The sequence below is a fragment of the Mchenga conophoros genome, linkage group LG15, assembly GCF_057382185.1.
Source record: "Mchenga conophoros isolate Kocher_MC1m ecotype Shallow Benthic linkage group LG15, M_conophoros_male_GT1.1, whole genome shotgun sequence".
NCBI lineage: Eukaryota > Metazoa > Chordata > Actinopteri > Cichliformes > Cichlidae > Mchenga > Mchenga conophoros.
In genome coordinates this window covers 27,150,792-27,174,362 of record NC_140540.1, presented here as the reverse complement: position 1 = coordinate 27,174,362, position 23,571 = coordinate 27,150,792, and the positions used below count along the sequence as shown (strand labels likewise).

The 23,571-nt window shown below is 46.2% G+C and overlaps 1 protein-coding gene across 3 annotated transcripts in view; it reads left to right on the top strand.

The window, feature by feature from the left end:
• Positions 1-23,571, top strand: part of LOC146558527 (kinesin-like protein KIF26A) — a 73,435-nt gene that overhangs the window by 14,214 nt on the left and 35,650 nt on the right. For 2 of the 3 annotated variants that reach the window (XM_085246307.1, XM_085246308.1), the window contains exons 3-4: positions 8,587-9,024; positions 16,908-17,038. In XM_085246307.1, the coding sequence (XP_085102433.1) occupies positions 8,587-9,024; positions 16,908-17,038 (569 nt within the window). Of the gene's footprint in view, positions 1-4,823; positions 4,922-8,586; positions 9,025-16,907; positions 17,039-23,571 lie in introns of those variants that run through there. The other variant, XM_085246309.1, reaches the window with a different exon arrangement.

Sequence of the window (23,571 nt, the reverse complement as noted above, 5' to 3'; positions counted from 1 at the left end):
AATGTAATATAATATTGGATAATATAGTGTAATATAATAAATCTACCCTACCGCCTACTGGTGTTGGCCAGAGGGGCCGATGGCGCGATATGGCAGCCTGGCTTCTGTCAGTCTGCCCCAGGGCAGCTGTGGCTACAACCGTAGCTGCCTCCACCAGTGTGTGAATGTGAGAGTGACTGAATAGTGGCATTGTAAAGCGCTTTGGGTGCCTTGAAAAGCGCTATATAAATCCACTCCATTATTATTGTTATTATTAAATTACTTACGAGTTTAATTTGTCAGCAACTTTCTGCCAGCCCTCTCTCCTTGCTTTTGCAGCCTTTGCAGTGTTCCCTTGCGTTTTAATTAAACTCTGAAACTCCTGAAATCCCTCACTCAAGAGTTCTTGCTCTGCTGCCGAAAAATACCGAGCCGAGCGCGCTCCGTCGACATTTTCACCGACCAATCAGAGGGTTGCCGATCAATGTTTCCACTATCGATGCGTAGCCCCTTTTACGACACCCAGTGATGTCACATTACTGCGTCCAGCTGTACTAATCGTCAACAGCAGGTGTGTTCGGGGAACCAGATTAGCGAGCTCACGGTTAGCGCGATGGTTTGGTCTTGGATGTGTCATTTGATCTTGGATGTAGTAAGCGACGTACGAAGAACGGGCCCCAAGACTCCAGACATCCAGAGGCCCTCAGAACACAAGAGACCAAGGAAGAACAACGGAGGGCCAGCTGCATCAATATCCCAGAAAGAGCTGAGGAGAGCCCCAGATGAGGGGTCACTCAGCTGTGCCAGAGTGACTGAGCCCCAGGCAAGTACAAGTGATTACAATAATCACTTGTACTTGCTGTAACAGTACATTCAACAGCTGCAACTCTCCCGCTGCCAGCGGTACACATCACCAACACCACCAACAACAACAACAACACAAGCAGAGCATTGTTGATGCTGCAGCATTGCTGCAGGTTGCTTCACCAATCTCCGACAGCTACAGCCAGGACTGTTTTGAAGCACGCGCCTGCAGGGTCCCCGTGAATCTCGGCGAGGAAGCACTCCTCTGCCGCCACACTGATGATTAATGAGTTAATTAGCAGCGAGGGAGGCGAGTTCAGCTCCTGCCTTTAAACACGCTCAAAAGAGCCATTAGCTCTGAAAACTCTCTCACGGCCTCGCGGGAGAATTAGAGCACTGATTGATGCTCTATGTAGGTGTGGCAGAACCAGCTCTGACATGAGCTTCATGGTAAATGGTAAATGAACTGATTCTTATATAGCGCTTTTCTACTCTCCCGGAATACTCAAAGTACTCTTCCCCTTAGCACTGACTCTAAACTGAGTGCTTTTCTAACAACATTCACACACACATGCTGCACAATAATGTTTAACATTTAGTATTTACTGTCATATTCCCATATATAATTGTGATGTTGTTTATTCTATTACTCTTGTTCTCTTCTGCTTGCTTTCTTTTTTCTTTCTCAGCAGGTGACCCAGGTGATTGATATATGCATTTTTTTTCTCTGCCCGTTCTGTTGGTTTTTGTCTTTTGCCCTTCTCCCCCGTACCTCTTCTCAGCTGTTTCTCTTTCCCTCTTTCTTTCTCCCCTTCTTTCCCCCAGTCAAGTCTGTCCCGTATTCAGTAAGTGAAAATAAAATAAACAATAAAAGGTGAATCAAATGGACCATTACGGCAAGGCTGGGATGGTCAGTTTGGTAAAGTAAATCCGTTGGGCATCTTTCTTTGCCTTTAGACAACAATTCTGAGGGCAAAAGAGCCAAACGGGACAGGCCCCAAAAAAAACAAAAAAAAACAAAAAAAACATTCACACACACATTCATACTCCGATGGATGCATCGGAGAGCAACTTGGGGTTTAGTATCTTGCCCAAGGATACTTGACATGCAGACTGGAGGGGCCAGGGATCGAACCACCAACCTTCCGATCAGTAGGTGACCTGTTCCGTCTAAAACTTTTTCACTCTGTCACAGAGAAGCAGGAGTGTGGCCTTGTGCTGGGGAAGAGCGCTGCAGAGATTTAGAGAAGGTCAGGGGCAGCTTCACTCTGTCTTTAGATAAACTTTAAACCACAGACTGTATATCAAAGGTGGATGTTGCAATATCCATGAGGGGTGGATCCAGTTGTGAGCCAGCGCTCTCATTGGCTGATGACTTGTGACTGACAGGTAGTTAGCCAGAGTGAGCATGCTCTGAATAATCCAGAACATACAGACTTCATGTTTCACTCAGTAAGACCAAAATCACTCAGGGAGGGGCAGCTATCTGCTGTGACCGGTTGGGGTGAGAGAAGGAAGACAGCATAAAAGACATGCTGTGGAAGAGAACCAGAGATTCTTCTTCTTGAATTTGCCCCTCGATTGGCGGTTGGTTGTCGCATCTCCGTCGGATGTCCTCGTTTCGAAGGCGGTCTGGGAAGTGATACTCATAATACTTCCCAAAGGCAGTGCATCTGGAAAACTTAGAGTTTGTTGAACCAGAGATTAATAACAACTATGAATAGGGATGGGTATCGTTTAGGTTTTATCCGATACCGGTGCCAAATCGGTACTTTTGAAACGGTGCCGGTGCTTAAACGGTGCTCAAACCAGTGCTTAAAGAATGGAGAACACAAAATTGGTCCAAAAACCTCTCATGTTCAGCTGGTTTTTTGTAAAAAGATAACAATGTTAGCCTTTTCTGCAGCTGTGGGGCATATATGGTATCACTCTTGGCTGGAAGCAGTGCTTAAACAATGGAAAAAACACAAACTTTGTCCAAAAACCTCTCATGTTTAGCTGTTTCCCTCTTTTTCTTTGGTCATTTTAGCCTTTTTGGCCAGGGTGAAGGGAGTATCTGCCATCAAACAAGAAGACAGCTGCATGTAGCTATGATGATGTTTGCTAGTTCACCTTACATGCATTAATGTAATAACGTGGTTAGCCTACTCAATGTAAATTGCACCCGAACAACATTAAGCTACTCACGCAGAGAAGAACGGCTGCTGCTGCCATCATCATCCGTCATCACTACATCACTACACTGGCAGGGCTAGGGGCCAGGACTCTCCTCTTCGTGTTTTTGGGGGATGTTGCTAACTCCGGGTCCGATAACAGGCAACCCACCCGCAGTAGATGTGCTCGGTGTGAGGTCTCGCAGCAAGCTATCAAATACGGCGCATTTCTCGGCTTTTTAAAAAAACGCTATGCATCGCCAGGTGTTTCATCGGATTTGAGGTGTTACCTCCTTTGACAGTATCACAGTATCAGCTTAAAGCACTTGTTGCAGGCTGCTGAGTTTGCATATTTTGCTGTGAAGTACAGCCAGACTTTTGACCGCTTCGCCTTGGGCATTTTAATTTGTAGCTCTGCTCTAACAGAACGTACGTACCTGGACCCGCCTACTATCCTCGGAAACGTAAAATGATTGGCTAGAAGTGTATCACAGCTCAGGAAAAAAAAAGCACCGAAATAAAGCACCGAAATGTACGCTGCTTTTCGGTCTGGTTACTACCGTTTATGTCAGAACCGGTGCCATCATGGCACCGGACACCGGTACCCATCCCTAACTATGAATCATGTGATTAAAGTGAGTGTGAGGAGCATGCTCGGATAGTAAAGGGCCCTCCTGAGGAGCTACACAGCGGTCCTGGTGGTCAATAATATAACACCCTGAAACACTTTGAGTGAGCTCACCTCAGCACATCTTCTCACCTCCAACACCTTCAACACCTCCACCTCCAACACCACTTCCAACACCTCCACCTCTGCTTCAGAGCAGGTATTACTCTTGAAGGGATTTCATGCATCATATTTAAAACGTTGATATCCTTTGTGAGCATGCAGCCACAGCTGTGACTGACCACAGTGAGAAAAGGAAGTGACATCAGCACAGGGCCTGCTGCAGATGCAGGGTCCCAGCTCATGGAACAGCTCTCTGTCATGTGTGTGAATAAAAAGTGATTTAAAGAGAGGCGCCGGCTGCTCTCAAACTGAGACTACACTCAGCGTGGAAGTAGCTTCGGGATCAGACTGCACAACCTGGACTATCCAGGGAACCGGGGTCAGCTGGTCCAGGGAACCAGGGTCAGCTTGATCAGGGAACTGGGATCGGTCATTCAGTCTGTTTGCAAGTGTGTCGGCTTGAGCGGTAAGGTGTCAGCAGGTAGAAAAGGTTTGATAGTTTGACGTTACAAAGAGTTTGAGCTCCAGATGAGTTCAGTGATGATGTCATGATTGAAGCTCCACCTACAGCTCCTGCTGTGCGTGTTTCAGTCAGGTGGGTTCATGAGGTTCTGCTCGGTGTCTGTTTGCAATGATCTTGTTCAGCTTGAGCTGTGCATCTCCTGGACATGGTCACATTACGTGAAAGCTTCTGACTGGATGATCTTTTTAATCATTTTAGGAAGTTGCTTTTTGATGAGAAATGTTAATTTCATATTTTTTCCCCATTTTACCTCATCTGGCTCTCTCCATCTGTCAGCCTCCTCTGTTACTTCCTCTCTCTCATGGCTCGTATTAGGCTGTAAAAGTTCAGAAGTGGTTCTTGTTGATGAGGTTTTTTTTAACTGAAATCCTGCCAGCTGCTCTGCAGCAGCAGATGGGAGAGGTCAGAGGTCAGAGAGACTGTCAGAGAGATTTGTTTGTGTCGGAGCAGCTGGTTTCTGAAAGTGACTCCAGAGAGAGGCTCTTTATTTGGGCCAAAGTGAGAAATTTCTTCACGTGAACATGAACACAGTTCAACTCCTACATGGAGCTTGCCGCAGCAGCCAGCAGGACAAACGGCTGCAGGGCCGAGGAAACGTGCACGTTTGATTTTAGGGTGAAGCTCTTCAGCTCGGGCTGTTGGGCTGCAGCTGTCTGATTGGTCATGTGAAGTTATTCCAATCATGCAGGGCGCCAACCTCCATTGATGATCAGTGACTCGAGTCAACAGGAGGTAATACCCTGACACAGCCAACTGTAAATCTGAGGTTGACAGCTGTGTATGTGTGTGTGTGAGTGAGTGTGTGTTTGTCTGTGTGTGTGAGAGTGTGCATGTATGTGCATATGAGCATGTATTCGTATCTTCGTGGGGAGCAAAAATTGGAAGTTTACTATACTACACACTTATGGGGACCTAAATCCCCGTTCCTACAAGTTTGAAGACATTTTTGAGACTCTTTTGAGACTTCTGGTTTTAGTGTCAGGGTTACAGTTAGATTATGGTTAGGTTTAGAACAGTGGTTCTCAAACTTTTCACAATGAGTACAACCTCTTAAAATATATGGCTCTTGAAGTACGACCCTTATGACCGACATTAAAGTACAGTAGAATAGGCCTATTTAACACCACATACAGTTTACACGAGACAATTTTATTTCTTATATGAATGTTATTTATTTTAACTGTCATAAACAGGATGTGACATGTGATAATAATAACAACTGTACTGCATTAAAACATTTGCAACAGGTGGGATCTTGGAGTGATGACCTGATGAAACCTAGTTGCGGGCCCAAACAAGGATGTTGTGTTTTTAACATGTTTTACTGCTATTTAATCTGAACAAGCCCCTAAAACAGTCAGTGATCACCGACGGCCTCTTTCAGTTTTTATCATCACTATTCATTTTCAAGCTCAGTTTTTAAAACCTTACGATGTAACTACAGCTCAGCAGTATTATTATATTGCAGTACATTATATTGCAGTTGTTCTCCTGACATTTGTTCATAACCATCGGGAACCCTCACTGAGTGGAAAAAAAGTTAGCGTTCATCCTCCAGCTTCACTGTGTTTATATTATGCTAACATAGCTGTGTCACTAGCCACCACACAGCACATCATTATATACCAGCTAGCCCAACATCGGTAACCCTACAGACACCACTGCTGTTTAGTTTTCTGTCTTCATTTACAGTGGGGCAAAAAAGTATTTAGTCAGCCACCGATTGTGCAAGTTCCCCCACCTAAAATGATGACAGAGGTCAGTAATTTGCACCAGAGGTACACTTCAACTGTGAGAGACAGAATGTGAAAAAAAAATCCATGAATCCACATGGTAGGATTTGTAAAGAATTTATTCGTAAATCAGGGTGGAAAATAAGTATTTGGTCAATAACAAAAATACAACTCAATACTTTGTAACATAACCTTTGTTGGCAATAACAGAGGTCAAACGTTTACTATAGGTCTTTACCAGGTTTGCACACACAGTAGCTGGTATTTTGGCCCATTCCTCCATGCAGATCTTCTCGAGAGCAGTGATGTTTTGGGGCTGTCGCCGAGCAACACGGACTTTCAACTCCCGCCACAGATTTTCTATGGGGTTGAGGTCTGGAGACTGGCTAGGCCACTCCAGGACTTTCAAATGCTTCTTACGGAGCCACTCCTTTGTTGCCCGGGCGGTGTGTTTTGGATCATTGTCATGTTGGAAGACCCAGCCTCGTTTCATCTTCAAAGTTCTCACTGATGGAAGGAGGTTTTGGCTCAAAATCTCACGATACATGGCCCCATTCATTCTGTCCTTAACACGGATCAGTCGTCCTGTCCCCTTGGCAGAAAAACAGCCCCATAGCATGATGTTTCCACCCCCATGCTTCACAGTAGGTATGGTGTTCTTGGGATGCAACTCAGTATTCTTCTTCCTCCAAACACGACAAGTTGAGTTTATACCAAAGAGTTCTACTTTGGTTTCATCTGACCACATGACATTCTCCCAATCCTCTGCTGTATACTCCATGTGCTCTCTGGCAAACTTCAGACGGGCCTGGACATGCACTGGCTTCAGCAGCGGAACACGTCTGGCACTGCGGGATTTGATTCCCTGCCGTTGTAGTGTGTTACTGATGGTGACCTTTGTTACTTTGGTCCCAGCTCTCTGCAGGTCATTCACCAGGTCCCCCCGTGTGGTTCTGGGATCTTTGCTCACCGTTCTCATGATCATTTTGACCCCACGGGATGAGATCTTGCGTGGAGCCCCAGATCGAGGGAGATTATCAGTGGTCTTGTATGTCTTCCATTTTCTGATGATTGCTCCCACAGTTGATTTTTTCACACCAAGCTGCTTGCCTATTGTAGATTCACTCTTCCCAGTCTGGTGCAGGTCTACAATACTTTTCCTGGTGTCCTTCGAAAGCTCTTTGGTCTTGGCCATGGCGGAGTTTGGAGTCTGACTGTTTGAGGCTGTGGACAGGTGTCTTTTATACAGATGATGAGTTCAAACAGGTGCCATTCATACAGGTAACGAGTGGGGGACAGAAAAGCTTCTTACAGAAGACGTTACAGGTCTGTGAGAGCCAGAGATTTTCCTTGTTTGAGGTGACCAAATACTTATTTTCCACCCTGATTTACGAATAAATTCTTTACAAATCCTACCATGTGGATTCATGGATATTTTTTTTTTCACATTCTGTCTCTCACAGTTGAAGTGTACCTCTGGTGCAAATTACTGACCTCTGTCATCATTTTAAGTGGGGGAACTTGCACAATCGGTGGCTGACTAAATACTTTTTTGCCCCACTGTATGATACATTTTAATTTTTGCTGTGGCGGATAAGATGCCGGATTTTTGGCATCACGACCCTACTTCATGGTTCGTGCACTTTGAAACTCAGTTTGCTCTTCGTGGCATTTCAGCCGACGACACAAAATACCATCATGTGGTGGCCTTGCTGGATCAGCTGTCCACCCGCCGTGTGATGACCCTCCTCCGGGATCCCCCCACCCAAGGGAAATACACCGCTCTCAAGGCACTGCTGCTTTGGCGCTACTCCCTCTCTGATGCAGAGTGGCTGAGAAACTCCTCTCTCTCTCGGGCCTGGGTGATGGTACCGCACTCAAGCTTATGGAGGGCACGCTGTCCTTGTTAGGAACGGATGACGGCGGATTCCTCTTCACTCATGTCTTCCTACGATAGGTGCCTCCCCAACTACCTGCTGCTGGTCGCGAAGGATTACCACTCACTTGCAGAAGAAGCGGATCGCATTCTCCTGGCTACCAGGAGCTTTGGCATCAAGGGTTCCGATTCACTGGCGGCATCTCCCGCAGCCCTACCAATTCTCCCACCAGCGCTCCGTAGCGGCCACGACCGCTGGCGATAAGGAAGGGCTACTCTTTATAGAGGACTGACGCTCAGTGACACATTTTCTGGTTGACTCCGCCTCCCGGAAAAGCCTCAGGAACTCTCGTGTCGTCTTTGCATACCTCCACAATAGTATATTATTTAATCTTTAAAGAAAATTGAGATTTTCCGCATAGCACCAGAGACAGCCTGTGTGCCGTACCACTCTTTGAGAAAGACTGGTTTAGGGTAAGCGGTTAGGGAAAAGCAAAATGTCAATTAGATGTCCCCACAAGATATGAATACCAGATGTGTGTGTGTGTGTGTGTGTGTGTGTGTGTGTGTGTGTGTGTGGTTTTCCAAGCTTGCTGCTCTGACAGTTTTTGGTTGTTGATTCATGTTGTCGTCCAGCTGTACCAGCAGTGAGCTAACTTATTTTGAGATTATTTCTGCCAGCTTTAATTCTTCATGGTCCTCAGCTGTGTCAGTAACTGGATTTTGGTGTTCCTGTTATTTTGTCCAACCTTCCACATGACTGTCCTCTCTCTCTTCACCTCTTCCAGGATCTGGCCTATGCCTCCTTCCTCTTTAATAAGCTCCAGCGTCTCCAGTTGCCTCGCCGTGTTCGCCATACTTCTATCGAAGCCCACTGTGATGTATGCGGTGCCTCCTTCCAGCAACTGAGGCAACTCGCTCTGCAGCGGGCTCTGGGCATCAGCGGGGAGATGGCACCACGCCCTGCCACTCCCAGCGCTGCCCCAATCTCAGAGAGCAGCTGGGTCTGCAACGAGCTCCCAGTGAAGCAGCAGAGGTGGAAGCACGAGGAGCAGCAGCAGGAGGGAGGAGCCCCATGGAGATCGAGCATAGTGCAGAGCACCTACCTCGGTGGGGGCGGAGCTAAAGGGCTCGCCACAGTAACGCCCCTTCCCCTGAACCCAGCTCAGAATCTGGAGGGGGTGTGGAGGGTCTCCTGCTGCACACCTGAGCTTCGAAACAGTGCGGTAAGCACCCTATTTAGCTAGTTGTTCAGGAGAACCACAGATGTCAAGGGTCAGGGGTCACCTGGGTCAGGATTGTATTTTCTCCAAACGTGCGCTCTCTGCTGGTCTCCATATGAACTGTTCAGTTATCTCACACCAGTTTGCTCAGTATGGCTCCACCTGTACTCACTTGTGCACAACTGTAAACACACACACCTGTGCACACCTGTACACACGTGCACACCTGTACTCAGAAACCAGAAGCTTCAGCCTCACATTTCTTTCTGCATGTTGGGTCTGCGCTTCCACAGGCCCCGCTGGTTTAGAAACGTATTCCTATTAACGAAGCAAGGAAGCAAGACAATCAGCGATCGATCAATTTCACTTGCTAGCAAAGGGAGCCAGACGGCAGCAGTCCTCTGCCCTCGGTCCTCTGCCCTCGGTGTCAAACGAGTCCAAAGAACCAGCTTCCCCTGCCGCCTTTTATTCTGTTACACACAAACAGTTACAGTACACACAAGCACCACCCTAATACCCCCCCTATGGTTCTAAAAGATAAGGTACTATGTGTGTATGTGTGTGCACGTGTAAGCACATGTGTGTATGTGTGTGTGTATATGCATGTGCGAGAATGTGTGTGTGTGTGTATGCATGTGAGTGTGTGTGTTTGTGTTTGGGGGTGCGTTTGTGTGACCTCCTGCCCACAAAAGGGTCATAAAAGCAGGAAGCTTACTAAACAAGAAAACAGAACCCTCACATAGGATGTCTCATAATAAAACACTATAGCCTCCCCCACCGTTCAACAGGCTGGGCATGTCAACAGAAACAAAAGAATGTCATTGATCCTATAGTTTGTAGGGAACGCCAGGACTGACATAATGAATTAATTAAATAGACCATTAAATAATTAATTAAAATGAGAAATAATTAATTTAATAAATATTTATGACACCTTTAATTAATTATTGACTGTTTTAATTAATTAATAACACATTTAAATAATTATTGACAGTTTTAATTAATTATTTACCGATTTATTTATTTAATTCATTATGGCACTATTGTCCCATTCATGTCTCACTTTGAAATAATTTTATCTGTCAGCCTCACCCATCAAACTAAGTGGGCGGGGTTGCCACTGCAGCTTCTCTAACATTTGATTGGTTGCTGTGCAAAGTAAGTCAAGACAGGTCGATCCTAGATAATCGATGGACTTGGGGAAACCAGGTATCCCAGAATGCATTTCAAATCACAGGCAGTAATGGTGGTGGTGTAAAGTTTTAAAATGCCAGCTGTTTAAATTACAGCTACTTATGCAGTAACCATGGTAACCACGGACTCTGAGCGGCTGGATCGACGGAGGTCAGACAACAATTTTACATATATGATCTTAAAACAGGGCACAGCCACTTTACGTCCTAGCCTAATATCAAATGTGAACTCAGACTGAGTCTATGTTTGACGTTTTTTTTTTATATCTAATCTTCTCTCTCAAACATTTAAACAGCAGCGAGTCTGCAGCTGAGGGAATACAAACTCAAATTGTCAGAACAGGTTTGATAGTTTCTTCTGTGTATTAATTTGGTGATTTGTTAAATGTACAAATGTTATTCTAATCTGCTGCTGAGTCTCTTACGCTGATGAAAATGCAGAAAACACAGATCACGAACACCTGTTCAACCAATCACTTTCATTTCACTTTGATCTGTGACAAACTGACGCGCTCATCTCTGTTACAGTGTTGCGTTAGACTGCTATAATTTTTTGTTCTTTATGCTGTAGATTTTCACGTCTCTGGAATAGTGGGCAGTAATAAGGATGATTTTCTGTTAAATCATATTGATATGACCCGTGAATTATTCGTAGATGACCGTTAGATTAGTCAGCTGGGAAACGCTGGGTTAACTCAGAGAGCTTGTGGAGGTAAGCATCAACGACACAGAGCTCTCAGTTCTCACTCCTTCTTTATTCGTGTCCAACATCAACTGCGCATATCGCGCCACAAAACACAGGAACACACTTCCTATACACTGGGTGTGAGTGGAGCCCTCTAGTGGTCCACCACACATGCCCCCCGAACACCCAGCAGAACTAGTCCAGGACCCGGGGCTTAAGCAAACGGCCGGAACGGCTGAACCGGGGGGTGGGGAACTGACAGAGGGCAACCCAGTCCGGGAGCGAGGCTGGCACTGGCGGTCAGAAAAAGCTGCAGACGAGTCGGACTCCGTTGATTTTGGGTCGCTCCTGGGGGAAAAAACAGAATCCATCAGCCCGGTGACAGGTGGGCGGCCGCGGCGAGGGGCCTGGGCCGGGACCACCTGATCCTCTTGCATAACATGTGCAGGCTTAAGTCTGTCAACAGAGACAACCTCCTGCCTACCGCCAAAGTCCAAAATGAAATGTTTGTTGCTTGGTTTAAGAACTCTGTATGGCCCGTCATATGGTGGACGCAGCGGAGTCCTATGGGCATCGTGCCTGACGAAAACGAAAGGAGCAGAGTCCAACGAACTCGGAACAAAAGTGTCAGGCAGGCAGTGGTGCACAGGACCAGGAACAGGAAATGAGTCTCTTGGGGGGGCGAAAAGGCAACAAAGAGGTATCGAAACATGGGGGAGGGCTCTCAGGTAAGAATTCCCCAGGGACCCGGAGAGGCTGGCCGAGGACCAGTTCAGCCGGGAAAACCCCGAGGTCTTCTTTAACCGCGCTATGCAATCCCAGCAAAACCCATGGAAGACGGTCGACCCAGTCGCCACTTGTTAAGGAAGCCCGGAGCGCGGCCTTAAGTGACCGGTGAAACTGTTTGCACACCCCGTTAGCTTGCGGGTGGTATGCTGTGATGCGGTGGACCTTGACCCCCAGGCCGTCAGCCATAGCAGACCAAAGCTCAGAAACAAACTGGGGGCCCCTGTCCGAGGTAATGTTAGCAGGGGGACCGAAACGCAAAACCCACGTTGACAAAAAAGCCCTGGCCACCGTCACCGCTGTCGTGGACGCCAAGGGTACCGCCTCCTGCCACCTGGTCGTGCGGTCCACCACAGTCAAAAGGTGCGTGAAACCCTGTGACTGCGGCAAGGGACCAACCAGGCCCACATGAACGTGATCGAAACGCCTACCCGGGACACGGAAAGGTTCAAGGGGTGACTGTGTGTGCCGGTGGATTTTCGAGCGTTGGCATGGGATACAAACCGCCGCCCATTCTTTCACCGTCTTGCAAAGGCCCGGCCAAACAAACCTGGCGCTGACCAGCTTGACCGAGGCCCAGACGCCGGGATGAGAGAGGGCATGCACCGAGTCAAAAACACGACGACGCCACAAAAGGGGAACCACCGGGCGGGGGCGGCCGGTGGAAACGTCGCAAAGAAGGTGCGGACCGCGTCCCACACCGGGGTGTACTCCAGCACGAGGCCCGTTTTTGTTGACTGAAGGGAAAGGACGTCTGGGTCAGCACGTTGCTCAGCGGCCATGGCAGCGTAGTCGACGCCGACATACACCGGAGAAACCAACACACGTGAGAGACAATCAGCGACGTGATTGGACTTACCAGCCACATGCTGAATGTCTGTGGTAAACTCTGAAATGGCCACCAACTGGCGCTGCTGGCGTGCGCTCCATGGGTCAGAGACCTTGGACATCGCAAACGTCAAAGGTTTGTGGTCAACGTACGCAGTAAAGTTGCGACCCTCGAGGAAAAAACAAAAATGTCGTGTCGCGAGGTGCAGGGCCAGCAACTCCCTGTCAAAAACACTGTACTTGAGTTCAGCATCCCGGAGCGTACGACTGAAAAAGGCGAGCGGTTGCCAGAGACCTGAAACCCGCTGTTCCAACACCCCACCCACTGCCACGTCGGACGCGTTGGTGGTCAACGCGATCTCCGCCGACGGAAGCTGGTGGGCCAGCAGGGTGGCGTCAGCCAGCGCAGACAACACCTGGATGCGTTCCGGCAGCCAGTCAACCGGATCTTTGGCTGTTTTACCTTTTAAGGCAGCATAGAGTGGCTGTAGCAGGTGGGCAGCTCTGGGGAGAAAAGCGGTTGTAAAAATTTATCATCCCCAAGAACTCCTGCAACGCTTTAACCGACGTGGGACGCGGAAAAGTCGAAACGGCCTGGACTCTGTTGGGCAACGGAAGCACACCTTCAGCGGAAATGCGGTGCCCGATGAAATCCAGAACAGGCAACCCAAACTGGCAGTTGGAAGGGTTGATGATCAGGCCGTGCGCTGCCAAACGCTGGAAAACCTGGCGCAGATGGGACTCGTGCTGGCTCGCTGAGCAGCTGGCCACCAATATATCATCCAGATAAAAAAAAAAAACCGAACGGCAGTCCACGCAAAACGGAGTCCATCAGCCGCTGAAAGGTCTGGGCAGCACCTTTCAGGCCAAACGGCATGCGCAAAAACTCGAACAAGCCGAAGGGGGTAATGACAGCAGGTTTAGGAACGTCTTTGGCGCGCACAGGAATATGGTGATACCCCCGCACCAAGTCAATTTTAGAAAAAATCAATGTTCCGGCGAGATGGGCAGAAAAATCCTGAATGTGGGGGATGGGGTAACGGTCATTCTCCGTGGCATTATTTAAACGGCGGAAATCTCCGCATGGTCGCCACTGACCGTCCGATTTGGGCACCATGTGAAGCGGAGAGGCCCATGCACTGTTCGAACGCTCTACAATGCCAAGGCGCTCCATGGCTGCATCCCCGGAGGTCACTACATTAGCCCGAATCAGGGGTCACCAATGTGGAGGTAAGCATCAATGACACAGAACTCCCAGTTCTTACTTCTTCTTTATTCATGTCCAACATCAACTGCGCATATCGCGCCACAAAACACAGGAACACACCTGTGGTCCACCACAAGCTGAAGATATCGTGGACATGCTGACCTCGCTCCGTGATGTACAGGGCCGTTTACCCTCATGATTAATATTCACAATAAAAATATTAGCTGAACATCATGGAGTCTGTATGTGTTTCATAGTGTCGAACAACCTTTGTACAGTTAAACCTAGCAGTTACTACATGACGGAAACACCAACGTTATTTCTTTTATGCGTTTATATGCAGGTCATGCTCATTATTGAACAAAAACCCAAACATCTGATGTTAATCGGATTTATTTGCTCTCTCTCCTCCTTAAACATGTTTTTAATGTAGAATTGAAACAGGTATGACACATACGAACATCAGGAAATAAAAACCCAATAAATATAACCTCAGTAAATGAAGTCAGTGTACTGCGGGGGTTATGGCAGCTGTGTACCAGGACCTGCATTTTGTTGGCGGTAATAACAGCTCAATTGCTTGCGAGGCAAGCGGGTCTATCCCACCCTTTGCCATGAGACTGGGCTGGGCAGACATCTCCGAAATCATCAAAGGGCTTTTGCAAAGAGGCTCTATCTTGACAAACCAACCACACATCTGAAGATTAAACCACTACATTCTCGGCTAAAAAATATTAAAACGGTAATTGATGACACACAAACAAGGTTTTTCAAAGTTCAGTTCTGTTAGTTTTAACATGTCGGTTGTTGTGTGCTAAAAACAATGGCCACAAGGCCAAAGCAATGGTTCTGACTCGATCAGCGTTAACCCCGCCTCCTGGGTTGGATGGATGAGGTTGACAGATAAAATTATTTCATGGTGAGACCTGAAGGAGTCAACTGTGCCAAAATGAATTAATTAAATACACCATTAAATAATTATTTAAATGTGGCAATAATTAATTAAAATGTTAAATAAATAATTAAATGTTGCAATAATTAATTAATTCAATGCATCAAAAATATTTAATTAATTAATTATTTCCCACTTTAATTAATTATTGCCACATTTAATTAATTATTTAATGGTGTATTTAATTAATTCATTATGGCAGTCCTGGCGTTTCATAAGTTTGAACTAAGACTTACAAATTTAAGTAACACAATGACGACATTTAACAATTTGACTCCAACACTGCACATGATTCTAATGCAGCTGTAAAGTCAGGCTACAACTCTTTGTGTGTGTGTGTGTGTGTCAGCTGCAGTTATAACAGACTGAAATTTCCAGTTTCTCCGGTGTTCCCAACCTTCAGCAGCAACCTTTGGAAAAAGACAAAGTTAGTCTCAGGTGTTTGATGGAGCAGTTGTGACAGCGTGATGACGGCAGCGGGACTAAAAACTCTCAAAGCGCTGTAGGAAGCCAGGTCTTCATCATGGGCCTCATTATTTGCCATCAGCATGCTGAGTTTAATCGTGGCAGCCTCTGATCCTCCACCAGCTCCGTTTTACTCCTTCTCCTACAGCAGTGATATGATCGTTCTGAGATTCACGATTCGCAGAGGTCGTCATCATCCATGGGGATACGTCCTCACAGTCCCACTGTTGACACAATGCACCTCCTCAGACCTGGATCGTTTGTTTCATGGATTCTTGTATAATAACTCAGACAATCATATTCAGGATTATCTCAGCTCCATGATTGGCATTCAGACTTACGCCTGGGCAGGAGTAAACATGGCCGCCGATCACAGTGTGAGGAGAGGTTGTGATGATGTCATGTCCTTGACACTGCATTTCAGTGGCTGCTTTTCAGTAGGTGTTATTTAATAGACATGGCTTTTATTGTGAAAGGGTGAACATTGACTTGGTGACGCAGAGAAAGAGAAACAGAGTCAGAGCTGAGGTGAAGATGATGAAAACGAGTGTCACATGATTTTATGGATTTATCCTGCTCAGCCACATACACACCTGACCACACAACATGCCTCAGAGCCAGTCATATCCCACAGGTCAAAGGTCAAGTTCAGCACAGTTACAATAATTCACTCATTAAACCTTCACACAGGTGTGACATGATGACAGTGATGACATAAGCAGAAGGTGAAAGGTCACAGAGCATGTTTTCTTTGCTCTGATGTTTTAAACCTTCGCCGTGTCTGTTCCTCTTCCAAACTTGGATGGAAACCATCACTGCACAGCCGTGAGGCGGTAATCGCAGCGTGCTCTGTGGCCCTCGTGTTTGATTGGTCTCACTCAGGATGGCGTTTTGGCGCTGGCTTATCCCGTTGCCGGCTCTCTGTGTAATCCTGTTAGCCAGCCGAGCGTGTTGCGGTCACACAGCTGAAGAGTGGATCTGCCCCAGTGTGCCACTTCCTGTAACTGCGGTAATTCACCATAACTAGGCCACGGATCTGAGGCCAGAGACAGGAGCTGTGCTACTGCAGCTGCAAATAGCTGGACGTTTCTGAGATCACACTCATCTGTGGCTCCATTATCCTGGAATGAAAGCACAAAAGGACAAAACAAGCTGCTCTGTATGATGAAATGTAATTATAGCAGCAGACCAGCTGACCGGTCATTAGCCCAGTAGGACTAGCCATTAGCCACGGTAAACCGGAAAAAGCCTTCAGTGGTTGAAGCAGCCATGTTTGAGCAGAACAGGAAGTCTGGATGGCAACGATCAGGCTAACGACCTGAGGTAATTAACTAATGATCTCCTCATCCAGAGCTGCCTCCTCCTGCTGCTGATGAAGCCAGGAGCTAACGGCGTTCATCTGCAATTTCTGATAAATAAAGAGCGTTGGGGGAAGTCTGACCTCTGAATAAAAATAATACTGGGATATCGGCATTATTTACTATAAATATTATACTGCTACAAAAATATATTTAAACATAAATATCAAAGTCTGAGTACAGATGTTTCTCTAAAGGTGCAGCATTGACGGCGTCTGATGGCATCGGGATCCTCTGTGAGGTGGTGTCAGTCTGAAGGAGACTGTCTGCTTTTATTAATTATGTAAATTATGAAAAATGTGATGAGTTTTATTAAAAAATAAACGATTTAAGAACAGAACAAACATCAAAAGGAGACTGATGCTGGATTTCATGTTTTGGCTTAAGACCTGATATTTGTCTCATCTGTCAGGGTCTGACTGCAGATGGAGGTCATCTGACTGTGACGGGTACAGCCCAGAACGTTCCCGTTAAACCAGCAGCCCACAGCGTCAGCACCCAAACCAGCCAGCCACCGTCTGCCGCTGCCGCCTTCTTGATCAGGTCAGTGAACGCAACACGACAGAGAGACGCAAAGCAGCACATGCTGCACATAGATCAGTGTGACTAACCAATACTAACGTGCTTTAGACCTGCATTCTGGCCAGCAAGGGGCGACTCCTGTGGTCTGACTGGATGAAGTCTGTGAGCTCAGTGCAGGGGCGGATCTAGAGAAATTTTCTTAGGCTGGCATGAGGGTGGCAAAGAAATCAAATGGGGTGGCAAAATCAAAGCCCCCCCCCCAAACGCATATGCAGGTGGTTACATATGGTTAAAATGATTCAAATGCAGTAAGTATACATGTTTTTCATATAAATATAGTCTATAACTTAATTTTTGTCTGTAGCCCACATAATTACACACTTTAGTTACATAAACCATGTGAGTTTTGATGTTATGTACTGTATAGCCTGTATAATAAATAAATATGTAGCCCAACAAGTATAAAATCCAGAAAGCTACACAACATGGGGCGGTTCATTTACAAACACAAGCCTAACTTGAGTTTCACATTGTTTTTTGTTAGAAAACAATCACATTGTTACAGCTTAAATTACACAAAATGTCAGAAATCTGCACTTTCATGAACAAAAATTTAAACCTAATTCTTCATGATTTGTTGGATTCACCCACTGACGTCTGAAATACAATCGGCCATTTTTGACTCCTTTTGAGTTTACGTTTGTATTTCACCCTCAAATTGTTTCTTTTTTTTTTCCCCTTGCCTTTTTGGTATCATTCTTTTCAGCTCAACTGAATTTAGTTGTTTTTTCACTGACATGCTGCATTAGTACTACTATTACTATTAATAGTACTATTACTGATCTGAAATCACACAAAGAACTTAAATCCTAGTAGTATTTTTTACTGTAAAAAAGAAAACCACAGACATGTTGAGTAAATTTTTATAACTTGAAATGAAAATATAAATTGTACATTTTCTAAACATATACAACTATTTATCTAAAAATGCAGCCAATGCACATGCTGTTTTTTTCATTTTGTACAACCATTTAAAAATATTACTAAAACTAAAATGAGAGAACAATCAGGTGTTGCAATAAGATGCCCCGCAAATGATGTGTGCCAGTAAAAAAAAAACAGCACAGGGATAAACCTGCAGGCCTGACAACAGGATGTGTACCACTCCGCTGGTTTTCTACTTAGTGACAGTGTTTACATTGCAAATGTGCCTTAGTGACATTCATTAGTGCCCTCAGTGACACACAAAATAAAACGACTACACAACAGAACAGCTACACAAGACAACACAACACACCAAGTAAACACTCCACACTAAACGTCACAAATCTCCCACATCTAAAAACTCTCTCTCTCTCTCTCTCTCTCTCACTCATTCGCTCTGTCTCGCTGCCGTTACCGTCATTCCCAAAACTCTCCCCTCTTCCTAAACAACTAAATCCCACATGTTGACTTTTTTTTTAATTGGTCGACATGGTACATTTTTCCACCGATAGGAAAGTGGTGGCTTTTTTTCCTTTCTTTACTGTTTTTGCGCTGTCCTTAGAAAATGCTTAAAACACACACACACAAATACGTGATGACAGTATTTAGAAAAAAGCATGGCTTATATATATTATCATAACTCTGGATTTGTCACGGCTGGGAAGGCGAGCCGTGTGGTGTGGAGGAAGGAGGACCCAAGATGCAAGCAGTGGATGAAAACGCTAGTGAAGTTTATTTACAAGGTGTAGTGGCAAACAAGCAGTGGGGGCATGACAAATAACTGAAAACATCTAAACTGGGAGAACTAAAATAACAGACCTGGGAGCATACGACAAGGGGATGAGGGGATGAGAGGCAGAGAGGCAGACGACGAGCAGGACACCGAGTAACACAGACGAACCGGCAACAGGCAGGAGAACACACAGGGCTTAAATACACACACCAGTAATCAGGGGATGAGAGACAGGAAGGCAACACAGCTGGGAGGAATCGGAGCTGACGGGACAGGGGAAACGTAAACTGATCACACTCACATCAGACAGAGACCTTCACAATAAACTAGGAAACTCAAACACGGGGAACCAAACAAGACACAGAACTAAACAGACTGCTTCACAGACGGGTTGACACCATAGACAGACAGAGACACAGACGCAGACTCAAAGGCAAACCGAATATAACACATAGAACTCAAACAATAATAATAATCATCATCATCATCATAATAAACTAGAAAATGATAATAAACTAAAAGCGCTGTGTCACCGACCCAGGACCATGACAGGATTTACTGGCCCGTAATTAAAATGTAAAAACTTTGAAGTCCTAACTTTCAATGTGGGCTGACTCAGCTTGGCCGCAGCTTGTTGCTATGTCAGCTTAAAATAGTCATATGATTTGGAGGTGCAGCGTGGACCACAGAGGGTTAATAACACTCACCTTCCTTCCATTTCCAGAGTGTAGCATCCAACCACCTGAGTAAAATCCGAAATTCCCATGGTGTTGTTCAAAATGTGCTCTGGCACAATCATAAGCATGAATTGCTACTGAAAACAAGAAAAAAGACAGTTCTGCTATGGGCTGAACTATTTGTTAATGGTGCAAGGGGGGGACACTATCCAATATATTCAGTTTTAGCATTTATATTCACTGTTGACTGTAACTACGATAAAAATTGTTAATGCTATCTTATTTTAATAAACAACACCGTCATATGCAAAACTGGGGTGGCACTTGGGGTGGCAAGGGATCATTTTAGGGTGGCACTTGCCACCCCATGCCACCCTTCTAGATCCGCCCCTGGCTCAGTGAGTCATCACGACTCTCTGTATGTAAACTGTACGAAATAAACATTACAGCCAATGTAGCTCAGACTGTAACGATAAAACACGCTCACGCTTCTGTTAATTCACAGAAAACCTGGGTCACTGTGAACAAACCAAAACACTGCTTTATGAGGGAGGTCCTTATCGGCAGGGAAAACTGTGAATCTTATGAAGCTCTCTGGGCTTCAGTTGTGTTTGTCCTGTGAGGGAAGCTCATACAGCAGAACCTCATGTGTGGATTCACACGGAGATCCTGCTGCTGTAGGAACGTCTCCCTCAGGGATCAATGAAAGTGCTCCAGATTCAGATTCTCTCCTTGCAGAATCTAATTGGCAGCTTTTCCTCCTGTCCAAGCTGTCAGAGGTGGTGTTCGGCATCAGGGGGGCTTTGACTCCGTCTGTCTGCTCAAATCTGGTATTCTGACCCATTCTGGATGTTGAGGGTCACAGAGGGAATGGAGGCGGTGTGTCCTCCTGTTCGGACACACAAATGATCTGAAATGTTTTCTAGCCAGCTGTTCAGGGCGCGAACAAAACACTGTCAGAGTGTTTTATTTGTGTTTGTGTTTATTACATACATCCAATCAAAAACGTAGCTATGTTAATGCAGGGATCCCCTCCAACTGTCGACTCCACGCCGTCTGCAGGTACGACACCTGAGCCTCCGGCTGCTCTCCCCACTCGCTGTTTGCTCACTGCTGCTGCTCAGTCACAGCTGTAGGCTTAGCTCAGCCCGATGCAGCATCTTTACAGCGGTCAGGGCCACCTGATGCTGCTGTGCTGTGAGGAGGTGTTGTCGGAGGTGATGGAGACACTGTGGACACGGGGCCGAAGGTTCGGACCGGCGTTGAGCCTGGAGCACAGAGCAGAGCCACACCTCCTGCCGCTTAGACTCACAGTGAAACCCCAAAATAAAGTGAGGATTAGACCCACTCCCACTATTAGAGTCAAGTTCCCCAAAGTGGATTTCTGGCTCACGGCCCAAGCTTTTTTTATCGACTTCCTGTCCAGAATAGAGCCTCTCCCAAACCGCTCAGACCCAACAGAGCCGCAGCGCTGCAGCAGAGTCTGCCCAGAGAAGGACTGCTGGTTAACTGGCTCCAGTGTCAGTGAAACCCAATCACAGCTGCTGCTGACTTTGAGAAAGTCAGTGAACATGGAACACAAACTTCTGCTGCTCTCTGTGCAGGGAGAGCCTCGTGAAGACATTCGTGAGTCAGAGTGCAGATAGGTAGAGCTTGTGGTTTAACCAGCGACAGGTCACCTGACGCTGCACGCTGGACAGTTTAAACTTCTCTCCACCTCGACGACGGTGACCTGTCCAGGTCCTCTTTGCTAGTGTGCAGACCTGCCTTTAACACCTGTGGGACTCCAGACCTGAAGAGTCGCAAGTACAGCCAGAATTCCTGCAGTCATTGAAGTAAACATCTTCCACTTAGGTTAGATTCTGTTATCGTGTCCTGTTGGAGGGCATCAGCAGTAACACAGTCCTCAGACACTCTGAGACACGGATCAGCCTTTGATATATGGATCGTCTCAGGCTTTTATTTCATAGCTCAGCATGTTTGTGAGGAGGACACTCTTTACTCAGTAACTAAGGCAGGCTGAGCTTTCTGCAGACGTGAGACTTTAAAATGACCTGTGTCCCTGATCCCTGTACGCATGGAATACAGAGTGATAGAGGAAGTGATGTAAGGAGGTTACACAGAGCAGAGAGTCACCCCTGGGGCTCAGCTGGGAATCAAACCTTCAACCTTGAGAGCAGTGTGTTGATAGAGTGGAAAGCTGAGGAGTAATGTGACCCACATCCAGAGAGAGCTGAGTCCTGAAGGCCTCGCTGAGCCGATCGTGCTGCAGACATGAGTGTGACGGAGGGTTGGTACCTGCTGCTGCCCACCCCAGGACTTCCTGTCCAGACCGCCTCACAGTTTCCTGTCTCATGCCGAAGAATTACCCTTGTGTAACCTCATGTAATCATGAATGTGAAACTGAAAGAAACAGAAGGTGATGATTTCCAGATTTCATAATTTATTATCAACAGAGCTTATAAAACATGTCAAATGTCTAAATTGAGAAACCGTTTGACATGTTTTAAATGTTTCACAGTGCAGCAGCTGCTCTCATCTCACAGACTGATGTTGAAGACAATGACACTGCCCTCAGATTGAAAACGAGTTCATATTTGATTAAAGATCATATTTTCTGCATTCTACTGTCAATAAACTTTATGAACATCCTGACATTTTGCAGGTTCAACATGTGTCCCATCACATGTGAACTGTGTGAAACAAACAGTGGTTCAGCGGTTCACATGGAGTGCACGAGACTGTCCGCAGTCCATCCTGATTGTGCCAATTTCATTCCCGTTAAAGTCATCGCTGTCACGACTGTTTGTGATTCTGTGACGGTTGATCACAAAAGCTCTGCCCACTGTTGTCCCTGTTCCTGCAGCAGATAAAAGACAGAAACCTCAGTTTTCTCTGGAGCGTCTTCCAAATGAGCCACTGCTGCACCTCTCTGGGTTTAAGCAAGGTTTATGTCTTGCCATAGTGAGAAGTGGTATGAATTATGAGTTGTATTATTTATAACTGCGTGACACAAATATTTGATGATTCATACTGAATTCAAAAAAAGCCACTGGGGAGTTTGGGCAAAGGGCCAAAGCGATTGAGCTCATGAAGCAAAGTCACATCATTCCTTCAGAGTTTATCTCTCACTGTCAGACAGTCGGACTTCAGCGGCCTGGAGTGCAGGGCGTATGGCAGGAAGATAAAAGCTGGTGGTGCAGAGGTGGAGTTGCTGACGGCTGTCCAGGATAACAAGGGCTGAGATGATGTTTGGAGCAGCACTCTGAGGAGAAGCTGGACCGAAGGAGCTTGCACCCACACACTGACAGCAGGGCCCTGGGTCTGACAAACATCTGCCTCAGAGGACATCTGATCACAGAGTCATCAGATGATTCTGGAACAAAGAACATTGAGAAGGACGTCCTCGTGTTCAAACCATGTGTCAGACCGAAGGTGGTACCAGGATCACAACGATAATAAAACCATAAGACACCTGTTTATGTTAGAATAAAGCCCAAAGTTTGCATTATTAGGGGCGTGGCCTCTGTGACTGACAGGTGGACACAGGCTGCAGCTGCTAGCTTCACCTGAACTGGAGGTCTAGAACGTGTTTGAGCCTTTTGAGGCATTTTAATGACATCATGTGACCAAAAATATGGCTGCCACTAGGTTACTGTAGTAGTAGAGTGTACAGGAATGTGGAGCTTCAGTTTTAGGGTTTTGATTGGATGTTACTGATTAGCAGTCGGGGGTGATTCATGGTCTTTCAGGTCTAAACAGAGCCACTTTGTGTTATTGTGATTGGTCAGAAGGTGATGTCAATCTAACATGCACACCTGGAGACAGACAGAGAAGATGAAACCAAACAGTCAATGATAAAAAAAAAAACTGTAAATATGAAGGGTGAGCGGTGGAGCCTCTGAGCTTTTAGCTCCACGCTCTCACAGACGTGGTTCTTTTAATTGTGTCTAATCATTCAGTGAGTGAACCTAAGACCACAGCTGATCATTACCTGCCTGCAGGTTAACTGTGACAGATGGCCTTGGGCTGCTCCTATCGATTGGCGTCTGCTTCAGAGAATTGATCTGGAAATGGATCTGTGGCTCTGATACCTCTCCTCGCTCTCTGCAGCAATAACACAGCTCTCTCCAGCTCCTCCTCTGATCAATAATCATCTC